Here is a 16,591-nt window from a genome sequence, read left to right as displayed (position 1 = left end):
GTTGACAGCCCGATTCTTACCGTCATGTCAGATTTGACATAAGCAGTATGGCTCTTCAGGCTCTGGTTGTGCAAAAAACTGTTGAGAATCTACCACATAATTACATCTTTTCTTTCTGTCACAGATGCCAACTGTTGCCAGAGCTTTGCCAATGTTTGTCTAGTAACGTAGTTCCTATTACTGCTTACTCTAATACTAGCTTTTAAAAAGCTTAAGAAATAGTGACATGATAACGTCGTATCTCCCCAGAAAAAGAAAAAGAAAAAAGAAGATATTTCACTGTGACTCTTGTACAATTGTATCAGCTTTCTGCTTTTCTGTAATAAATGGCTTCCTTTTGCAGAGGGAGAGGTCCTTCTTTGTACCACCCCTGCCTCATCAGCTGCACGCAGGCATCTGGGCAGCATGCACTCAGTTGCGTCCCAGAGAAACTCTTCCTTTATGAACTGGGACCTGCCGAAAACCTCGGGAGCTGATACGCTCCCCTGGGGAAAATTGCATCCTTACCATTCTCGGTCACCCAGCCTCAGCTTTTCAGGGGCCTTTCCCCTTACCCACTTTCAGCGCACGCCTCTTCTGCTTGGGACGTGACTGTCCGCAAAACCCCACCAACCCCACCACTGCTCCCTTGCACGGTCCCAGCCTGCAGGACATTTTGAAGCACAGCTCACGTCGGCTGCAGGGGGACACTGAGGAAGAGGCAGTGAGGTGTCTTGGCACTCCCAAAGACCCCTGCAACCCCCACGGGGCACCCAGCCCACTGGCCACAGACCCATGGCATCCCCATCAGCCAAGTGAGCCCGGCAGGAGTATGGGACAGATAAAGCACCTTTGGGATTCAGCAGGCGAAGTTGCTGCCAGCCCCAAAAGAAAGATCCCAAAAGAGGCCAACCGCACAGCCAAGCCTCCGTGCCTTACGCGCCTGCTGAGCAGCAGCCTAGGGGGAGCTGGGCTCTGCTGAGGGGAGCTGCAGTGAGGACAGGGCAGCCACAGTAGCTCAGAGGTGACGTCCCAAAAGTACCCTGGGCTGCACAGAGACCATCCCGACCGTGCGACCAGTGTTCCCTTCACAATGGACGTCCTGCCAGGGCTCGAACCTCTTTGGCCATGGCCTTCCTGGGTCTTCCCGCTTTCCTGGAACTCAGCACAGCTCCTGGTCATGTCCAGGGCAGTCTAGTTCAAGGGGCAGGCCCAAACTCCTGACTTCTCTGGGTGGTTTGTTCTTATTTGCTGGGGCACGGAGCTAACTAAACCCTAAGCTGTTAGACAGAAACACTGGTCACCAGAAAGCCACGCTTCAACAAAAGCAAGATGGTGACCATTCCCTGTAGCTGCTGCAGGTGTTGCTGGGTGCATCAGCACAGCAGCAGGCAGGCACCAGCAGGGGAAAGGGGCCCTCTGGGAGTGGTGGGGAGCAGAAGCATCAGCCTGATGTCTTCTGCTTCTGCAAGGAAGATGCTTTGCAACTTGAGAGGCAAACATAATCCCAGAGGTCTGGGCTTTCCTGAGGTCAGCTGTCCAGCAGGAGCGTGGGCCCTGCAGGCAGAGCAGTGTACCGTCAGCAGGAATGAGGGCTACAGCCTGACTTACCCTCACTGGCACTTCCCGCGTAACTCTTGCGCCCACCTCCCGTGCCCTCAGCTTGGCGTTAACACGACCCGTCTCTGAGGGAGAGCACATTCACTAAGTCCCGAGCCACTGGGAGGAAAATGTCACCAGAAGATAGCTCCAGGGCTGCGCAAGCTTTCTGCCGACTTCACCTCCTTGTGACTGCTGCATCCGGGGCAGCTGCTGCGGTACAATGAAGAGAGAGGGTGCATGTGTACGGTGGGCTAGGCCTGGGCCCAACTGGGCGCAGAGCATGGCAAAGGCTCTGACATTTCCAGGTGCACCCGGTTGGTAAAGAGCGAGCTGGTCTCTTTGGGAGAAATAGGAGGAGCGGTTTGAGCAGGGTTTCCCCTTGTGAACATCCCATGCTGCAGCCCCGCCTACACACACACAGCCTGCTTCATGAGGGTGGTGCAACACAGGGCCCTTCCCGGGCAGATGCCCCTTTTCCACACGTAGCAACTGGAAGGACTTTTCTGTCCCTTAAGAGAGGAAAAAAGAAAGAAAAGGCAAAGAAGCCGGCCCTCTCACAGGAGAGAGGAAGCTGTAACTTCTGCAGTCGCAATCCTGCCCCATGAAGCTTTGTCTTGTCTCCGTGACTCCCCGCCCGGAGCAGAAGTATTTAGTCAGCCCTGCCTGTCCCAAGGACTTGTAGCAGCGGTGTGATGCTGTTTCTCCGCAGTTTGCAGAAGGCGACAGAGCTCTGGGCGGGCACTGTCCTCAAGTAAGCCATGCCGTAGGAGGGAACCTGTGGTGTCAATGTGGCAGGTAGTGGGATGCTCCAGATGCAGACGAAAGGCAGCTCCATAGCTGGTGGAGAGGTACACGCACTGCTGGGGGCAGCTCCTGGGCAGTGCGGGCCGAGCTGCTCAGCCTTGCTTTGTTAAAGTAATGCCTTTAATTTACTTGCCACAGGACCCTGTGGGTGGTGGGAGGGGGGTGGCAAGGCCCCTGGGCCTGTGGGGTTACGCCTCGCCAGTGTCATCCACACACAAAGGCCCTGACCTGGGGCCGCTGGGCCTAACCAGTGGGGCTGTGCCCTGAGGCTCACCTCAGCCCACCAGAGATCATCACTTGGTCTCCTGCTCCAGGCTCTCTCCTGGCGAACCGGAGGGCTGGCTCCTGGCCGTGCCGCAGCTTCCTTCATCTCGGGGAGCCCCACGGTCGGTGCTGAGGCTGTGCAGCTGGTATAGGCCTTCAGCCCTGCGCTGGGGCATTGGACGTGGCGAGGGGCATGGCACAGCAGGGGCTTGGCCTCTCACCCAGCCTTTCTTTCTACTTGCAGCCCAGCTACCCTCTCCCCAGCCCTGCTGGCGCATCAGTAGGGGGGGACCAGGGGAAAGAGCTTTCCTGGCGGGGGCAATGGGAGAGGTGGGTGCAGAGGTGCTTTCTAGGTCGGTGCTGGGAGCCCCCAGGCAGGAATCAGCATGCCCGAAGGTGCCTGATCCTCCCCTGCCCATCGGGAGACCCTGCTGCTCCTCAGGGGCGGCAGTGCCCAAGGAGAGGCCATTGGCTGCCTGCTGCCAGCCCTGGGAGGCCCTGGGACGCACAGAAAGGCACAGGGAGGTCCCCGGGTGCCACGAGAAAGGCACAGCAATCCCGCAGTGTGAAAAGGAAATGGTGTATTTCTATGTCGGCAAAGTCAGGTCCCCACAAATTCAGGGCTTTTCAGGAAAAAAGTAGCCCGCAGAGGATTAACAGACTGACCCAACCTCATGTAGCGCCGTTAAGCCTGCCTGGGCTCTGGAAGCGTCACTGCCACCGCCTGCATGGAGTCCCCTTGGAGCCCGCGCAGGGTGTGGGTGCCCAACAGCCAGCCGTTACGGGCTTCCTTCCCTCCTCCTGCACAGCCCGCTCTCGGGCCCCCTGTTGCATGCATTATGCCCACCCAGGTGTCTGGAGAGAAGTTTTCGGAGGTGTCCCCATCTCACCTCAGCCCCACCCTGCCTTTCTAGCCAGGAGGTGTCAAACAAAAGGCTCTGGAGCCCAAGCAGAGCTTTGGCAGAGTCAAGCCACCCAGCTGAAAAGCCGCCCCCTGTAGCTTCCCTCTCCCCAGGCACGGTTCCTGCCTGGGATTTCGTTGTCCCCGTGGCACAGGGTGGTGGCTGCACAGCTCTGGGTACCCCTGACAGCGCTGCCCTGGGCACCCCGCAGCTCCCTGGCTGTGCGAGCCCCCGGATGCTCCCCCCTGCAGCTCTGCTCCCCTGGGTGCCCGGCACTGCTCCTCCTCCTCCCCCTCCTCCCTCCTCTCCCCCCGTGGAAAATCCCCTCCTCGGCAGAGATGTTGCAGCCACAGCAGGGCACACTGCCAGAGAACAGGAGGTGCAAGGGCCACCAACAGCAGGGCTACAGCCAAGCTGGTACAGCAAAGCCTTGGGAGAGGGCTGCCCTTGGAGCAGGACTGAAGCTCCAGCCCTGCTTCCTGCAGTGGCCTTTCCCTGCCCCACCAAAGCTCACCCACTGCCGAGTGCAGATTTCACAGCCACCAAGGAAAGACCCACATCGTCAGACCCAGTGGTTTGCAGATGGGGCTTTACTGAACAGACGGAAGCATTGGTGTTAACAGCCTGGCTGGCCGGCACTGGCGCTCGTCATGCTGGAGGAGGCTCTTGCTGGACATCTCTCTCGGGAGCCTCTGTGCCCGAGAGGCTCTCCTGGCACTCGCCGACGTGGACCAGATCTGCTCCGCAGGGCTGAGGAGTTGAATACAGAGCTCTGTAGTCTTGTATGCACAGGGAGGTGCAGAGCACCACTGCAAGTCTAGTCAGGACACATGTGGTGGGATCTGCTTCTGTCTGGAGAGAGCAGGCCCATGGTCCGTGCTATGCAATCCCAGCCTGCTGCTCTCCACGCCACGAGGGCTGTTGGGAAAAGACCCTCTTTGCCCGGGGGCTGTGGGAACTCAAAGGAAGGAAGGGCACTGCCGGGCAGGGGCAAACACCGAGCATGTTTGGAGATCCTTACCTGAGGCAGTTCTCCTCACCACCACAGCAGTGGGCTTGTCCCTCTACCTTCTCGAGGAGGCGGGTCGCTGCTCCTCGCAAAGCCCGCGGGGTCGTGGGGAAAGGCTGCTACCACAGCAAGGGCTAAAGTCTCCCATCTCAACCAAGACCCTCCCACCTCTCCCCTCTCCCAGTCGCCCTCGCCGCCATGGTCCCATTCAACCCCACAGCCCCCTCAGTGCTGGCTGTGCTTGGGGCTGCAGAGAGGCACCTGGCATCAGGGACTGACCCATGCCATTCCCACGGTATGACAAAGGAGAGGATGCTGTCCATGTCCAGGCCCGTGGCTCTGGGATTTGCTTCCCCCACCCACAGCTGGGTCACCAGCCCCCAGCTGGCCCAGGTCTGGCCTGAAGCTGGCCCACACTCACCTTTTCAGAGGTGAGGACTCCAAAAGGCAGAGACTCAGCTTGTCCTCTGGGCTCTCCTCATCCCCCGCGGATGGCCCTTTTCTGCCCTCTCCCCACCACTCTGGAGTGCCACGAACGCAGGAGCCCTGCACAGAGAGAGAGGGGTGAGCACAGGAGGTGTCACTGGGCAGCAGGGAACTGGTACAGTCCCACACAGGACAGTCAGCCCCCACGCTCCTAGGGCTTAGGGACCTTCCCACCTTGGCTCCCCGCAGGACAGGAATACTCTTTTCCTCATTGTTTTTCACCGCCTGCAGCACCTGGGCCTCCCATGGCTCTCGCTTGTCTTTCCAAGCCTTCGGGGGTGCCACTTTTGCCCTTGCCTTCTGCTGGCACTTCTTGCGCAAGGAGTCCCAGAGCTTGCGTCCTTCCTCCTCCGTGCACACACGGGGCTGCGCCTGCAGGACCACGGCAATGCAGCAGCAGGCAGTGTTAGTCTCCCCGGCGGAAGGCTGAGGGGATTTTAGCTCTCTCCCTCCCTCCTGCCCCTTCTTCTCAGCCTCTCTGTCAGCCCTGGTTTGCTCACAGTCCTCACAGGACCGACTGCAGAGCCTTTCTGCAATGACCCCCTGAGCCAAGTGACCACGGGGCTGAAAGCAACCCAGCTGCTTGCTATCCCAGACAAGCCTGGCAGTGCTGTCGCCATTGCAAACACCACCAGATCAATTCTTCGGGTGTTGCTGGAGATGACAGAAGTGAAGGCTGTCTTCTAAATGGACAGAACAACCTGTTGCCTCTCGAGAAAACCTCGGGAGAAGTGCTTCAGCCTTCAGCTAAGCACACGATATGGGGTCTTGCAAGACATGACATCCGTATCACTGCGCTTTTCTACAGGTGGACACGACACAGTCCCTCCAGGAGCCCACGCCACGTACCGGTCCTGCCCTCCTCTTCCCTGCCCTAGCAGGGGGTGCAGGTTGGGGTCCAGCTTCCCGCAGCTGTGGGCTGCTGCATGCCTCTTGCCCCAACCGACGCCACTGCAGCACTGCCAGCTCGCTGCAGACACACAGTGGGAGGAGGCGGCGTGAGCACAAGGAGACCGCTCTCCAGCCGGGGCTCCCAACCTGGGTGCCCGCCGCAGCCGCAGAAGGTGGCTCCGCCGAGAGGCCAGTGCCAGGAAAAGCGCCTGTCTCCCCCGGTGCTGCGGGGAGCGGGAGGAAGGGCAGCGCGGGAGAGGAGACACTGCCCGTGTCTGGAGAGATTTACCACTTGAGCTTGTCCTGCAGATCCGTCTGGTCATCCCTCTGCCCCCTGCGCTTGCGGGTGACCTGCCCCAGGATGCACGTCACCACCTGCCGCAGGGCCTGGCGTGTCCGTGGGGAAAGGCTCCTGCAACAGCAAGGACAAAGTCTCTCTGACCCTTCAGCTGCGACTCTCCTGCCTCTTCCTGCGCCCAGCCCCACGCCTACGTGGCCCCATTCGGCCTCACGACCCCTTCAAGGCAGCAGGAGTTTCAAGCACCTGCTTTGGCCCCTGCCATCGGGCTCTAACCCAGCTCATTCCCATGGCTGGAGAAATCCCCGGGCGCTCTGTGAGGCCCCATGGCTCAGGGGTTGGCTTCCTTGACCCACCACCAGTGGCTCACCACCACCCCAGTGCTCCAGGGCTCAGCTGGCGCTGGCGCACTCTTACCGCTTAGGGGGGACAGTGTCGTCCTCGCAGACTGTGGGTGGCTCTCCTCTGGCCTCTTCCCACTCCTCCATCATCGTCTCCAGGAGGTCGGGGCTGGAGTCCCCCGTCTCCGTGCTAGTTGAGGGGCTGACTGGTGCTTGCTCAGCGGTACTGGATTCCTGCACAGGAAGAGACTCTCATACAACAGCCCCGCACCCGCAGGGTGCTGCTTCCCAGCATGCACACCCCCAGGCCACTTCTGGCAGGGACCCCAGCGGGATGGGGAAAACCAGGAGAAGGACCTCAGCATACCCTTGGGGTGATGCCTGAGTGTCACCAGGGTTTCACTACAACTCCCTGTCGCCCCTCTTGCTCAGGAAAGGCAGCAGTCACCCGCCCAGCTCTGCTGCAGCAATGCTGCTGGGACGGCTGGGGTGCTAGAGGTACCTTGCAATCTCAGCCCCCCAGAAGAGAAAGTGCTCTTTTTCTGCAGGAATTCAAAGTACCTGGCTCCTCTGTGTCTCCTTTTCTCTCTTAGCTTTCGCTTTCACCGTCTCCTTTTCGCTCTTAGCCTTCTTTTTGGTCACTGGCCGGGTTTGCAGTTTACTTTTTTCCTCCTCCGCCAGCTCTGTTTTCTCCTTTTCCTCTTTATCCAAGTATTTCTGGATGTGTTCTGGAAGCTTCTCCTTCCTCTTCAAGTGTTTATTCTGGAGGGGGACGAAAATGCAACAGCAGGCAGCATTAGTCTGCCCTGCAGAGGGCTGGGCTGTTTTCATTCCTACCCTCCCTTCTGCCCCTTCTCTTCTGCCTTTCTGCCCACACTGGTTTGCTCCCAGTGGGAAGTTTGCTCCCACCAAAGAGCCCGTCTGTAATGACCAGGAAGATAAGCGACCACCAGGCTAAAAACCACCTGGCAGCTGGCTGTCCCAGACAAGCCTTCCAGTCACGTTGCCGACAGAAACATTCACAAGTAAGGTCTTTGGGTGTGTTTCATGAGGCTAATGGAAGTGAAGAATATATTCTCAAATGGCAGAGTCACCCGCCTCTCTTCAAGTAAACACCAAAGCAACTAGTCAGTGGCCCTGTGCACACACAGTGAAGAACCTTGTGAGAATCGGCATGCGTGGAGCGGCGCTTCTCTACGGTCCAGTACGACACGCTCGCTGCAGCAGCCCGTGTCAGGTACCTTTTCTCTCCTCTCAATAGCTCTGGCAATGAAGTCTACTGTTCGGGGTTCGACCAGAGGAATTAGTTTCTGTTTCTCTTTCTCCTCCTTTTCCTTCAAGGAGCTCCCCTGGATGGCCGGTAGCTGCCTGCAAAGACACAACAGGGTGTGTTGGCAGGAGCGCAGGAGGAGCTGGTTCTGCATCTTGCGCTTCCAAGTGGTGCGCCTGCTTCTGCAGCAGAATGCGCTCTACTTGCCTCCTTGTGATCAAGTCCACAGAGACAGAGAAGACCCCAAGCTGTCAGACTCAGATGTGCCCAACAGCCCCACTAAAACTCAGGATGCCCAGGTCTAGGCCCTCTCTTGCTGGAGCAACGAGAGGAACAGGGTCCTGCGCCCGGAGATACCGCTACATCCTTCGGGTCAGTGCACCGAAGTCTGCTCAGTGGTCCGAAATAAAAGAGTGCGCACGGGCTGTACGAGGAGGTTGGGCCCTGGGGACGCGGTGTCAAAAGGAGGAGGACACGACCCCATGAGAAAAGCAATCCTGCCACTGAGCTCTCCTTGGCCCTTCTCTTTTGCAGGCCATAAGACATAGAAGAGGCTTCCGGTTAATCGGAGGAACCCTCTGCAGTACCTAAGTGCAGAACACTGTTCTCAGCAAACAGAAAGGTCGGGGTCATTTCAATCTGAAGGGAAAGCCAAACAGACCTTCCGCTCCTGGAAGGAGCACTTGCAGTTAGTTACTCAACGGATACGCACACCAGGAGCAAAGACAGAAATGGTGCTGCTGGCAGAGTCTCCCAAGAAGCTAAAAGACGCTTGCCGTGCACCAAGGAACCATTAGTTAGTGGGACGTGGGATAACTGCACTTTGAGTTTGTCTAGCCCCTGTGTCCAGGAGAAACATCCCGCTCCCACACAGACGAGAGAGCACGGGGTCACCCTCACCATTTCTGCAAGCGTCTCACCTGGCGCGAGGCTCCCTCCCCTCAGCTTTCTGACCCTGCTCTGACTTTACAGTCGCTGCAGGTAACCGCTTTGGAGAAAGCCTTGCTCGACGAAGGAGGCGCTGCTCGGCAAGGTCCTCTAGAAACAGGAAATGAGACGCGTCTTCAGAACAGCATCTTGGTGTTGTTCTGGGAACTGGGTGCCTATTATGTCCCAGTTCCAAGAAGAGTGATGTGCAGGTCTGCTCAGGCCTGTGGTAACACTGATGAAGGTGGTCCTTTTCACCCCTTTGGATGAAAGCCATGTCTCCTGGGAGGTCTTAGGCCTTTTCTGACACTGGGTTTTTTGCCCAGCTCCTCATGCCTGCAGTGCACCATTATTCCCCGGGGAAAACTGTTTCGACAGCTTTCTCTCATCCGTGTGCTGTAATGGGGGGCTCCCTGGGAGATGCTGGTGGTCTCCAAGAGCCATGCTGGGGAAGGGAATCATTTAGCACAAGAGGAGCCAGCTCTTGGATTTCTGCATTGGTCCCATGCACACAGATTTGCTGCTGGGGCAGGTTCACACCAAAGGCATTGCTTCTGAGAATATGATGGAAAGAAGCAGGGTTAGAGGCTGGCACTGTTTGCAGCACAGGCTGGGGAGTGGAGGCCGCTGGGAAGGTGTCCTTCAGCAGTCCCAGTGGCCATTTGTGGTGCAGGGCTGCCCTGAGACCTTGTTCCACAATGGGTCACTGGAGCTTCACCATAATGGCTACAGAGAGTCACAGGAGGTGCCTCTGCCTCTTCCAGGCATGCTGGGGGAGCCTGAGCTCTAATCCCCTCCAGGAGCGGAGGAAGGAAAACCTCCAGCCCCCTGCCAGCAACCCGCTGGTCCCTTACCTTTCTTTCCACTGCCATCACCTTTTCCCCAGCCCTTCTCTGGGGTGGCCTTCACATGTCCTGTCAGGTCTGCTTTCACTGTTGGCATTTTAGGCACGGTCTCAAGCTTGTACCTGGAAAGAGGAAGTAGGCACCAGGCTGAAAAAAGGACACCGCTTTGTTTCCCAAGGCAGCCCATCCCGGAGGACCACAGCAGGAACTCCCGTTGCTGCTTCTGGGGAAAATGATTCCGCTCTTTACTCATAGTGCACATGGAGGGCAGACTAATCTCTAGTGCTCTGATTATGCAATACCATTTTGAATCCTGATCTAGTCCTCCAAGTTTCTTGTAGAGCCTTGCAGATTAATGCCTTTGCAGCTATAAGGAGTCACCTCCCTCCCCTCAGTCGTCGATGGCACTGCACAGCAATGTTGGCACGAGACAGAGCTCTGCAGAACCCCACCAGCTGCAAGGTCCTGTTTGGACAAGAACCCACCCCTCTACCACTTGGCCCCAAGCAGAAGGCAGTCTCACACACAGGAAAGAAAAAGAGCGGGAGAAACCTGATGGAAAATGTTGCCTAAATGCCTCTCTAGGTCCACAGTAGGACAGGCACATGAAGCATTGTCGCTGTCCCATGTTCCTCCAAATGAAGTCAAACTGAACAAGAGCAAGCAGGGAGTTCCCTGCCGACAGGCCTCTCAAACACTCAGTCCTCAGTGCCATCACGAGTGTAGTTCCCGGCGCCTGGCAAGGCAGCCCTCCCAAGCATGAGCTGAGAAGCTGCTCGCTTGCTCAGCCAAGGGCTGCAGGAGCAAACATACCCCGGTAGGACGACAACACGCCCAGAAGAGGTCTGGGAAGCAGCAGTGTCATGGCGTGAGATGACCGAGTCCCTCATCTCTGGCATCTGCAACAAGGATGGAGACAGATGATGGGACATGGGGACACTGGGAAGGGCTGGCTGCTCAGGCCACCTTAGACCAACGCAAGCAAAAAGCCAGAGCAGCCAAAGGGCTCTGGCCTCAGCCCGCCTTGCTCTGCCTGTGCCTCTGCTCCCTACCCCGAGAGTGAGGCCAGGAGCGCTGCCCACCATCAACGCTGGCCTTTTGTCACAAAGTGAGGCCCCTCTGGCGGTACCTCTTGCAAAGCCGGACCATCGCACGCAAGGGAAGCGCTCTACAGAGCGCCTGCGGTACTGTAGACCGCAAGGAGCCCAAGTGGCTGAACAAAAGGCATGGCAGGCCAGGAGAAAGCAGCCCCCCAGCCCCCAGAATGCATTTCAGAAGAACCAGGAGTGGCACTGGGAAAATAAAAATCCTACCTCGAGAACAGCTTGCAACATCTGGTCAGTCCCATTCAGCCTTTTCAGAAAGTCTGTGTAAAATCTCATTTTTACGTCTCTTCCCTGGATGATCAGCATGCCCACGTCCCTCCAAACGAGGGCAACGTTATCCCTGTTCTCGAGGCAGACACGGAAAAGACGCATGGTCCTTTCCACGCAGAGCTGCACCGTGCCCTCAGAGACAGCGTTGTCTGAGGCTATCTGAGCGTATGGCAGTTGCTCAAAATGTTGATGACCTGAAAAACAAGAGAAGAGAAACACGTGAACTTGCAGAGCTGCTAAGCAGGCTACAATCAAAAGTCTGCAGCTGCCAGGCTCTCATGCAATACGTTGCTACTGAGTTGTCTAGCTGGTACAGCGCCTCTGAGGAGAAGCTCCGGTCATCCCTTCCTGCTAGAGGTGGAAAGTGAGGTGTGGAGCCAACAGCTGTGGTTTCTCTGATACAGAAAGGGAAGGAAAGAGGCTTAGGCGCTTGGCAGGAAGAAGAGCCATGACTGCAGGACAAGGTGGGGAGAAAGGCGCCAGGTCCCACGGCAAGCTGGAGGGTGCCAGGCCACTGGAGCTGTGCCCACACTCTGTGCTCTCTTTGTTGTTAGACACAAATGCACCCCAAACACAGTCCCAAGCTCTTGGTGCCCCCCAGGGTCCCGCGACAGCTGCTGCAATGGCAGCAGCGACTAGGAAGCGCAGGCATTGCGGTCACTGGGTTTTGGAACGAACCGTCTTTCCTCCCCCGGGTTTCCCCCTTGCAAAGAGGCTGTGAGAGCCGGGAAGAGCCTGGCATTTGCCTGTATTAGGTCCAGCGCAGCAGAAAGAGGGAGCGAGAGTTGAAATACCATGTAACAAGAAGACACAGCACCAATAAAACTGGAAGGAAACGTGTTGTTGAGGCAGGTCAGAGAGAGTGTGCTGTTATGCTGTATTGTCCTCTGGTGATTATTCAAAACGAGTAGGTAGGCAGGGTCCTTTTCACAGCAGGCTGGTTTTGTCCAGCTGAAGCTGTTCTCAGGATTGCGGTGGGAGTTTGGTACTCCGCTCAGTCACCTCTGGACAACAGAGCACACCTCCCCACTCTGCTCAAAAAGGCAAGCGCCGCTTTCAGTCTGTCTGCTTACCAGGAACGTCTATGCAACCATATCGGAGGCCATGGTCCCGCGCGATAGCGTTCGCAAGATGAAACACGGGTCTCTCCACAACCACCGGATCCTTCTCCTTGCTGACTACTCGCTCTCTGACAACCACAAAAGTCCCAAGTCCAGGAATGCGGACAGCCTGAAACAGAGGAGGTGGTGGATCAGAAGTCTTGGAGGGACAGATGGATGACTTGTCAGAGAATGGTGACGGCGCTGAGTGCCCTGCCCATGCCTGAGGTACAAAGGAGCAAGGTGGGCTCTTTGGAAACCTTGGGAGAAGACAAAGAGGGCCCACGCTTTTCCCTCTCACTCCCCTTCATTCACAAAGAGCCAGGTAGTTCAGGAAAAGCTGACAAACATCCTTTGGCTCAAAAAGATAAAACATGGGGGGGGGGGGGGAGTGGTGTGTGTGTGGTTCCCACACTTGGAATAAACCCTGAAGTGTCCCAGGCTCCCAAGTTTTGTCATGCAACTCTGACCATGGGGACTCCAGACGCGCCAACCCTTTTTATGACACCAGGCCTGGACCTTATTGTACATCCGAATGGACAGAGGAGGTGGTCCGTTGCACATCTGTGCGTTGCAGGGTCGTGCTGGGGCATTGTTCCGTCTTTCAAAGGAGGGGCAAACCAGTTGCACTCCATGGCAAAGGTCTGTCAGGACTTCATCAACCTTCGTCAGGATGTGAGGGGAGGAGAAGGAGGTAAGTCCCACCTGGTGGAGAGCCAGCCGTTGGCTGAGGTAGCATGACGTGCTGGCCCAAATCTTGACGAACTCTGGAAAAACAAGGGAAAGACATGTCATGCTCTGAGGCAGCAACCACAAAACCATTCAGCCCACTCCTGTCCAAGGACCAATGTATTTCTAACACAAGTGTTTCAGATGGTCTCTCTAGAGCCCGGCAAGAACCAAAGGACCCCTCAGCTGGCCTCCAGGAGGGCTCCTTTCCTTTCAGGTGCAGTTCTCCAGGGTGTGACTCGCTCCCATGGGAAACTGGCAGTGGATTGCCACGCCAGCGAGGGCACGGTGCTGGGTTCCGCGGAAGTCTCAGAGGGTCAGGGCAGGCCCCGGTGTCTCCCCAGCCAGTTTCCCTGCGTTGCATCTCCAAACACACCGACTCTGCACAGCCCACGAGCACCTTCAGCTCCTCCACTCGGACATGAGCTCAGGGTGGGCAATGCTCACCACCAGGCAAGGAGCAGCCCTTTGGGGCCAGGGACTTCTGCCTGGGGTGCCCCAGGAAAGCAGGGACCACGTCAGGAAGAGAACCAGGAGCCCTGGCTGTCGAATCAGCCCCTCGTCCCTCAGGGATGGTCAAGCAGGTCCCTCCTTGCAGTCACCAGTCCTGAGCAGCCACCCCCACAGCCCTCAGGGTTTCCATGCCTGTTTTCAGAGATGTCCTTGACCTGGCAGCACTCATGAAATTGGGTGTGAGGGCCTTACCAGTACTCTTGAGCTTCTCAGTTGTTGGAGACAAGTGAGGCCGCAAGAAGAGGTCTTTTGCCATCTTAGTTCCACCCTTGCTCCAGGTCAAGAACTGCAGCAGGTGGCTGGCCGATGGCTTTCTTGCTTCCTGCAAAAAGCCTACTCCTCCTCTCTGCTCTCCTCCGCCGCCGCCCTTCACCACCCCCAGTGCTGTTGTGCTGCCTCTCTCCGCCTTCTCCTCCTCACTGCAGAGCAGCTCTTCTAGAGCAGAGCGGTGGCAAGAACAGCCCCCAGCGCCTGGCGTCCCCTCGGCCTTGCCGGGGGGTGTGGGGTGGATGCTGGTCCCGATGGGGAAAGAGGGGCTGTCACCACTGTGATGTGGGGCTGTCCCACTGTGACCCCAGACTGTGTCACAGAGGGGCTGCACGCACCCAACCCCCCTCCCCACCTGCCCAGGCCCTGCCGGGGGGCTCTGCAGTGGGAAGGGTCTTCAGGGGGCTGCCCCCACCTCACGGTCTCCAGACCAGGAGGGGCTTCCCCACGCGGGGGCTCAACCAGGCTCTAAGTGCTTATGGGCTTCCTTCTACCCTTCCCTGCTTCTTCCTGCCTCTCTTAGCCAACATGTCTGCAGCGGGGTGAGACAAGGGGAGTCAAGAGAATCTCAGTAGACATAATAAGGGGGGATGAAGGATGATGTTTAGCGCTTACATTGTTGAAATTAGCTGAGGCAGAGACAGTCTTTGATAAGCAAGAGCTAGTCCCAAGGACCAGCCAATGAGGTAGAGACAGCTCCTGATAAGAAGCAGGAGCAGGCCCCAAGAGCCAGCTAAGACCGGTCTTGCGGCTTGGGTGAATACCAAGAAATCACTGAGCCTGCGCAAGAAAAAAGGTTACTAGCGGTGACGAAGAGGAGTCGTCTATCTTCATCTCTGCGACCACCAGACGACCACCATAAAGAGGCACTGCGCAAGCGCAGTTGAGAGGAGACTATGGAAATGACCTCTCGGAGTTAATTTTAATATGAAGCGGGGATAGGTCATGCATATGTATAGGCGTATTGTGAATATGTAACACTTGACTGTATAAACTTGAGACAAACTGCCGAGTCGGGCGCGCACGACTTTGGTGGGACTACCCCCCGTGCTGCCCAGCGCTGAATGAACATACCTACTTTACAGTCTCACTGATTGTGGAGCCTGTTTTCCGCACATCAGGGGAGCCGCGGGGTCCCCTGACTGGCGGAGCTTTGGCAGGCGGTGGCTGCTCACACCTGTTTCGGAGCTGGCTGGAACCGTCCCCACGCGGGTCCCGCTGCAGCTCCCACTGCTCACCCCTTGCCATCCACGCCCAGCACAGAGCACCCTTGCCACCGCAAACCACGTGTTTTAAGGACCCTTGGGACATGCATCCATCATAGACGCTGCCTTCAGCATCCTCACAGTGGAAATGAACTGCACCCCTCTGCCCTCAGAGCAGACCACAGGGGTTACTCCTAACAGTGGGGCACGTATATTGGCTGAAATCCTCCCCTGCAAACCCGGCTGCAGGGCTCAGTGTCATCACAGACCTAAGGCTCATCAGCTCCCTTGACGCTTTTTCCAGTGTTGGCCCTACTATTGCACTGCCAGCGTCATCCGTGATGCTGATCTCACCTCCGTTTCCCAGCATATTTGCCTCCAAATACAACAAGCCTAGGTCACTCCTTGACCGGCTGGGCATCCCACCACCTCATGAGGCATTACCAGAAGGGTGTTACCTGCGTGTTACAGCACCCAGGAATGGCCAAGAGCTGTGATGAACCTAGGTGCTAAGGGAGAACCTGTCTGTGCCCAATTTACTTAAAAAGGAATGATAAGACTTTTTTTTTAGATCCATTCCAAATCTCCTGGTGAGACTGCACCATTGCCAAGGATATAGTCAACAATATACTGCACAGAACGGCATGTTTACGCGTGAGGCAAGCGCAGACAACCAGCGTCCTTGGGCCTGTGAATGGGCTGCAAAGGGAAGGTGATGGCCAGCAACAGCTTTCATTCCTGGCACCTTCCATGCCGGCAAAGTAGCTGGACTTTTTCAATTTTGGAAATAGGCTGTGCAGAGAGAGAGAGAGTGACGAGATGTTTAGGTCGCTAGGCAAGCACAGAGCCCCAGTGTCCTCGGGCCTGTGAACGGGCTGGAAAAGGAAGGTGATGGCCAGCAACAACTTTCAGTCCTGGCACCTTCCCTGTGGGAGAACTAGCTGGACGCTTTTAATTTTGGAAGTAGGCTGTGCAGAGAATGAGAGTAACGAAATATTTAAGTGATGAGGAGAGACCTGATCCCCAGTGCTATTGGGCCTGTGGATGGGCTGCAAAGGGAAGGTTGTCTCCACAAACAGCTTTCAGTCCCGGCACCTTCCTTGTGGGAGAACTAGCTGGCCTTTTTTAATTTGGAAACAGGCTCTACAATGAATAACAGGAATGAATAACAGAGAATGACTACATTTTTAGGTGCGACGCAAACAAGGAGCCAGGGTGTTGTTGGGCCAAAGAGCACGGGGGACCTGCGCTTGCCTCAGCACCTAAACGTCTCGTTACTCTTATTCTCTGCACAGCCTATTTCCAAAATTGAAAATGTCCAGCTCGTTCTCTGTCACGCTTTAATCCCAGCCAGCGACTAAGCACCACGCGGCCGCTCACTCACTCCCCCCCTGCCAGTGGGATGGGGGAGAGAATCGGAAAAAAAGTGTAATTCGTGGGTTGAGATACGAACATTTTAATAGAACAGAAAGGAAGAATCTAATAATGAAAATAATAACAATAATCAAATTACAATAATAATACTGATAGGATTGGAACATACAAAGCAAGTGATGCACAATGCCATTGCTCACCACCAGCTCTGAAAGCATCAGTGTGTTACCAACATCCTTCTCATACTGAACCCAAAACATAACACTATACCAGCTACTAGACAGAAAATTAACTCTGTCCCAGCCAAAACCAGGACAGATATTCAGTCTTCAGTTTCAAGGTCCAAGGCAAAAGCCTTGATGTCAGTTGAGAACAGATAAAAGTCGTTACGCCTCTCGGTCTGCCTCAG

General features: G+C 56.4%; 1 protein-coding gene across 1 annotated transcript; it reads right to left on the bottom strand.

The window, feature by feature from the left end:
• Positions 1-4,120: 4,120 nt before the first annotated feature.
• LOC128134477 (axoneme-associated protein mst101(2)-like) lies at positions 4,121-13,592 on the bottom strand. Its single transcript, XM_052772190.1, has 15 exons — positions 13,529-13,592; positions 12,614-12,861; positions 12,068-12,317; positions 10,932-11,188; positions 10,432-10,517; positions 9,628-9,740; positions 8,767-8,884; positions 7,818-7,944; positions 7,138-7,338; positions 6,653-6,810; positions 6,227-6,349; positions 5,896-6,016; positions 5,221-5,418; positions 4,982-5,106; positions 4,121-4,301 (listed from the first exon to the last, which is right to left on the bottom strand). Exons 1-15 carry the CDS (start codon positions 13,590-13,592, stop codon positions 4,142-4,144), a joined length of 2,349 nt encoding a protein of 782 aa, XP_052628150.1. The 3' UTR covers positions 4,121-4,141.
• Between the last annotated feature and the right edge of the window lie 2,999 nt (positions 13,593-16,591).

This window comes from Harpia harpyja, chromosome 2 (assembly GCF_026419915.1).
Source record: "Harpia harpyja isolate bHarHar1 chromosome 2, bHarHar1 primary haplotype, whole genome shotgun sequence".
NCBI classification, from domain to species: Eukaryota; Metazoa; Chordata; class Aves; order Accipitriformes; family Accipitridae; genus Harpia; species Harpia harpyja.
Note: the sequence above shows the minus strand (reverse complement) of the source record. Positions and strands in the feature narration are given on the sequence as shown.

Bases quoted from the DNA above. Each gene is read 5' to 3' on its own strand.
- LOC128134477 (XM_052772190.1), bottom strand. From the start codon at position 13,592: ATGGCAAAAGACCTCTTCTTGCGGCCTCACTTGTCTCCAACAACTGAG. The intron at 12,318-12,613 runs GTCCAGGCCTGG...TTTGTACCTCAG, and splicing joins CCATTCGGATGTACAATAAG to GCATGGGCAGGGCACTCAGC. The intron at 11,189-12,067 runs GTAAGCAGACAG...CTTGTTTTTCAG, and splicing joins TGGTTGCATAGACGTTCCTG to GTCATCAACATTTTGAGCAA.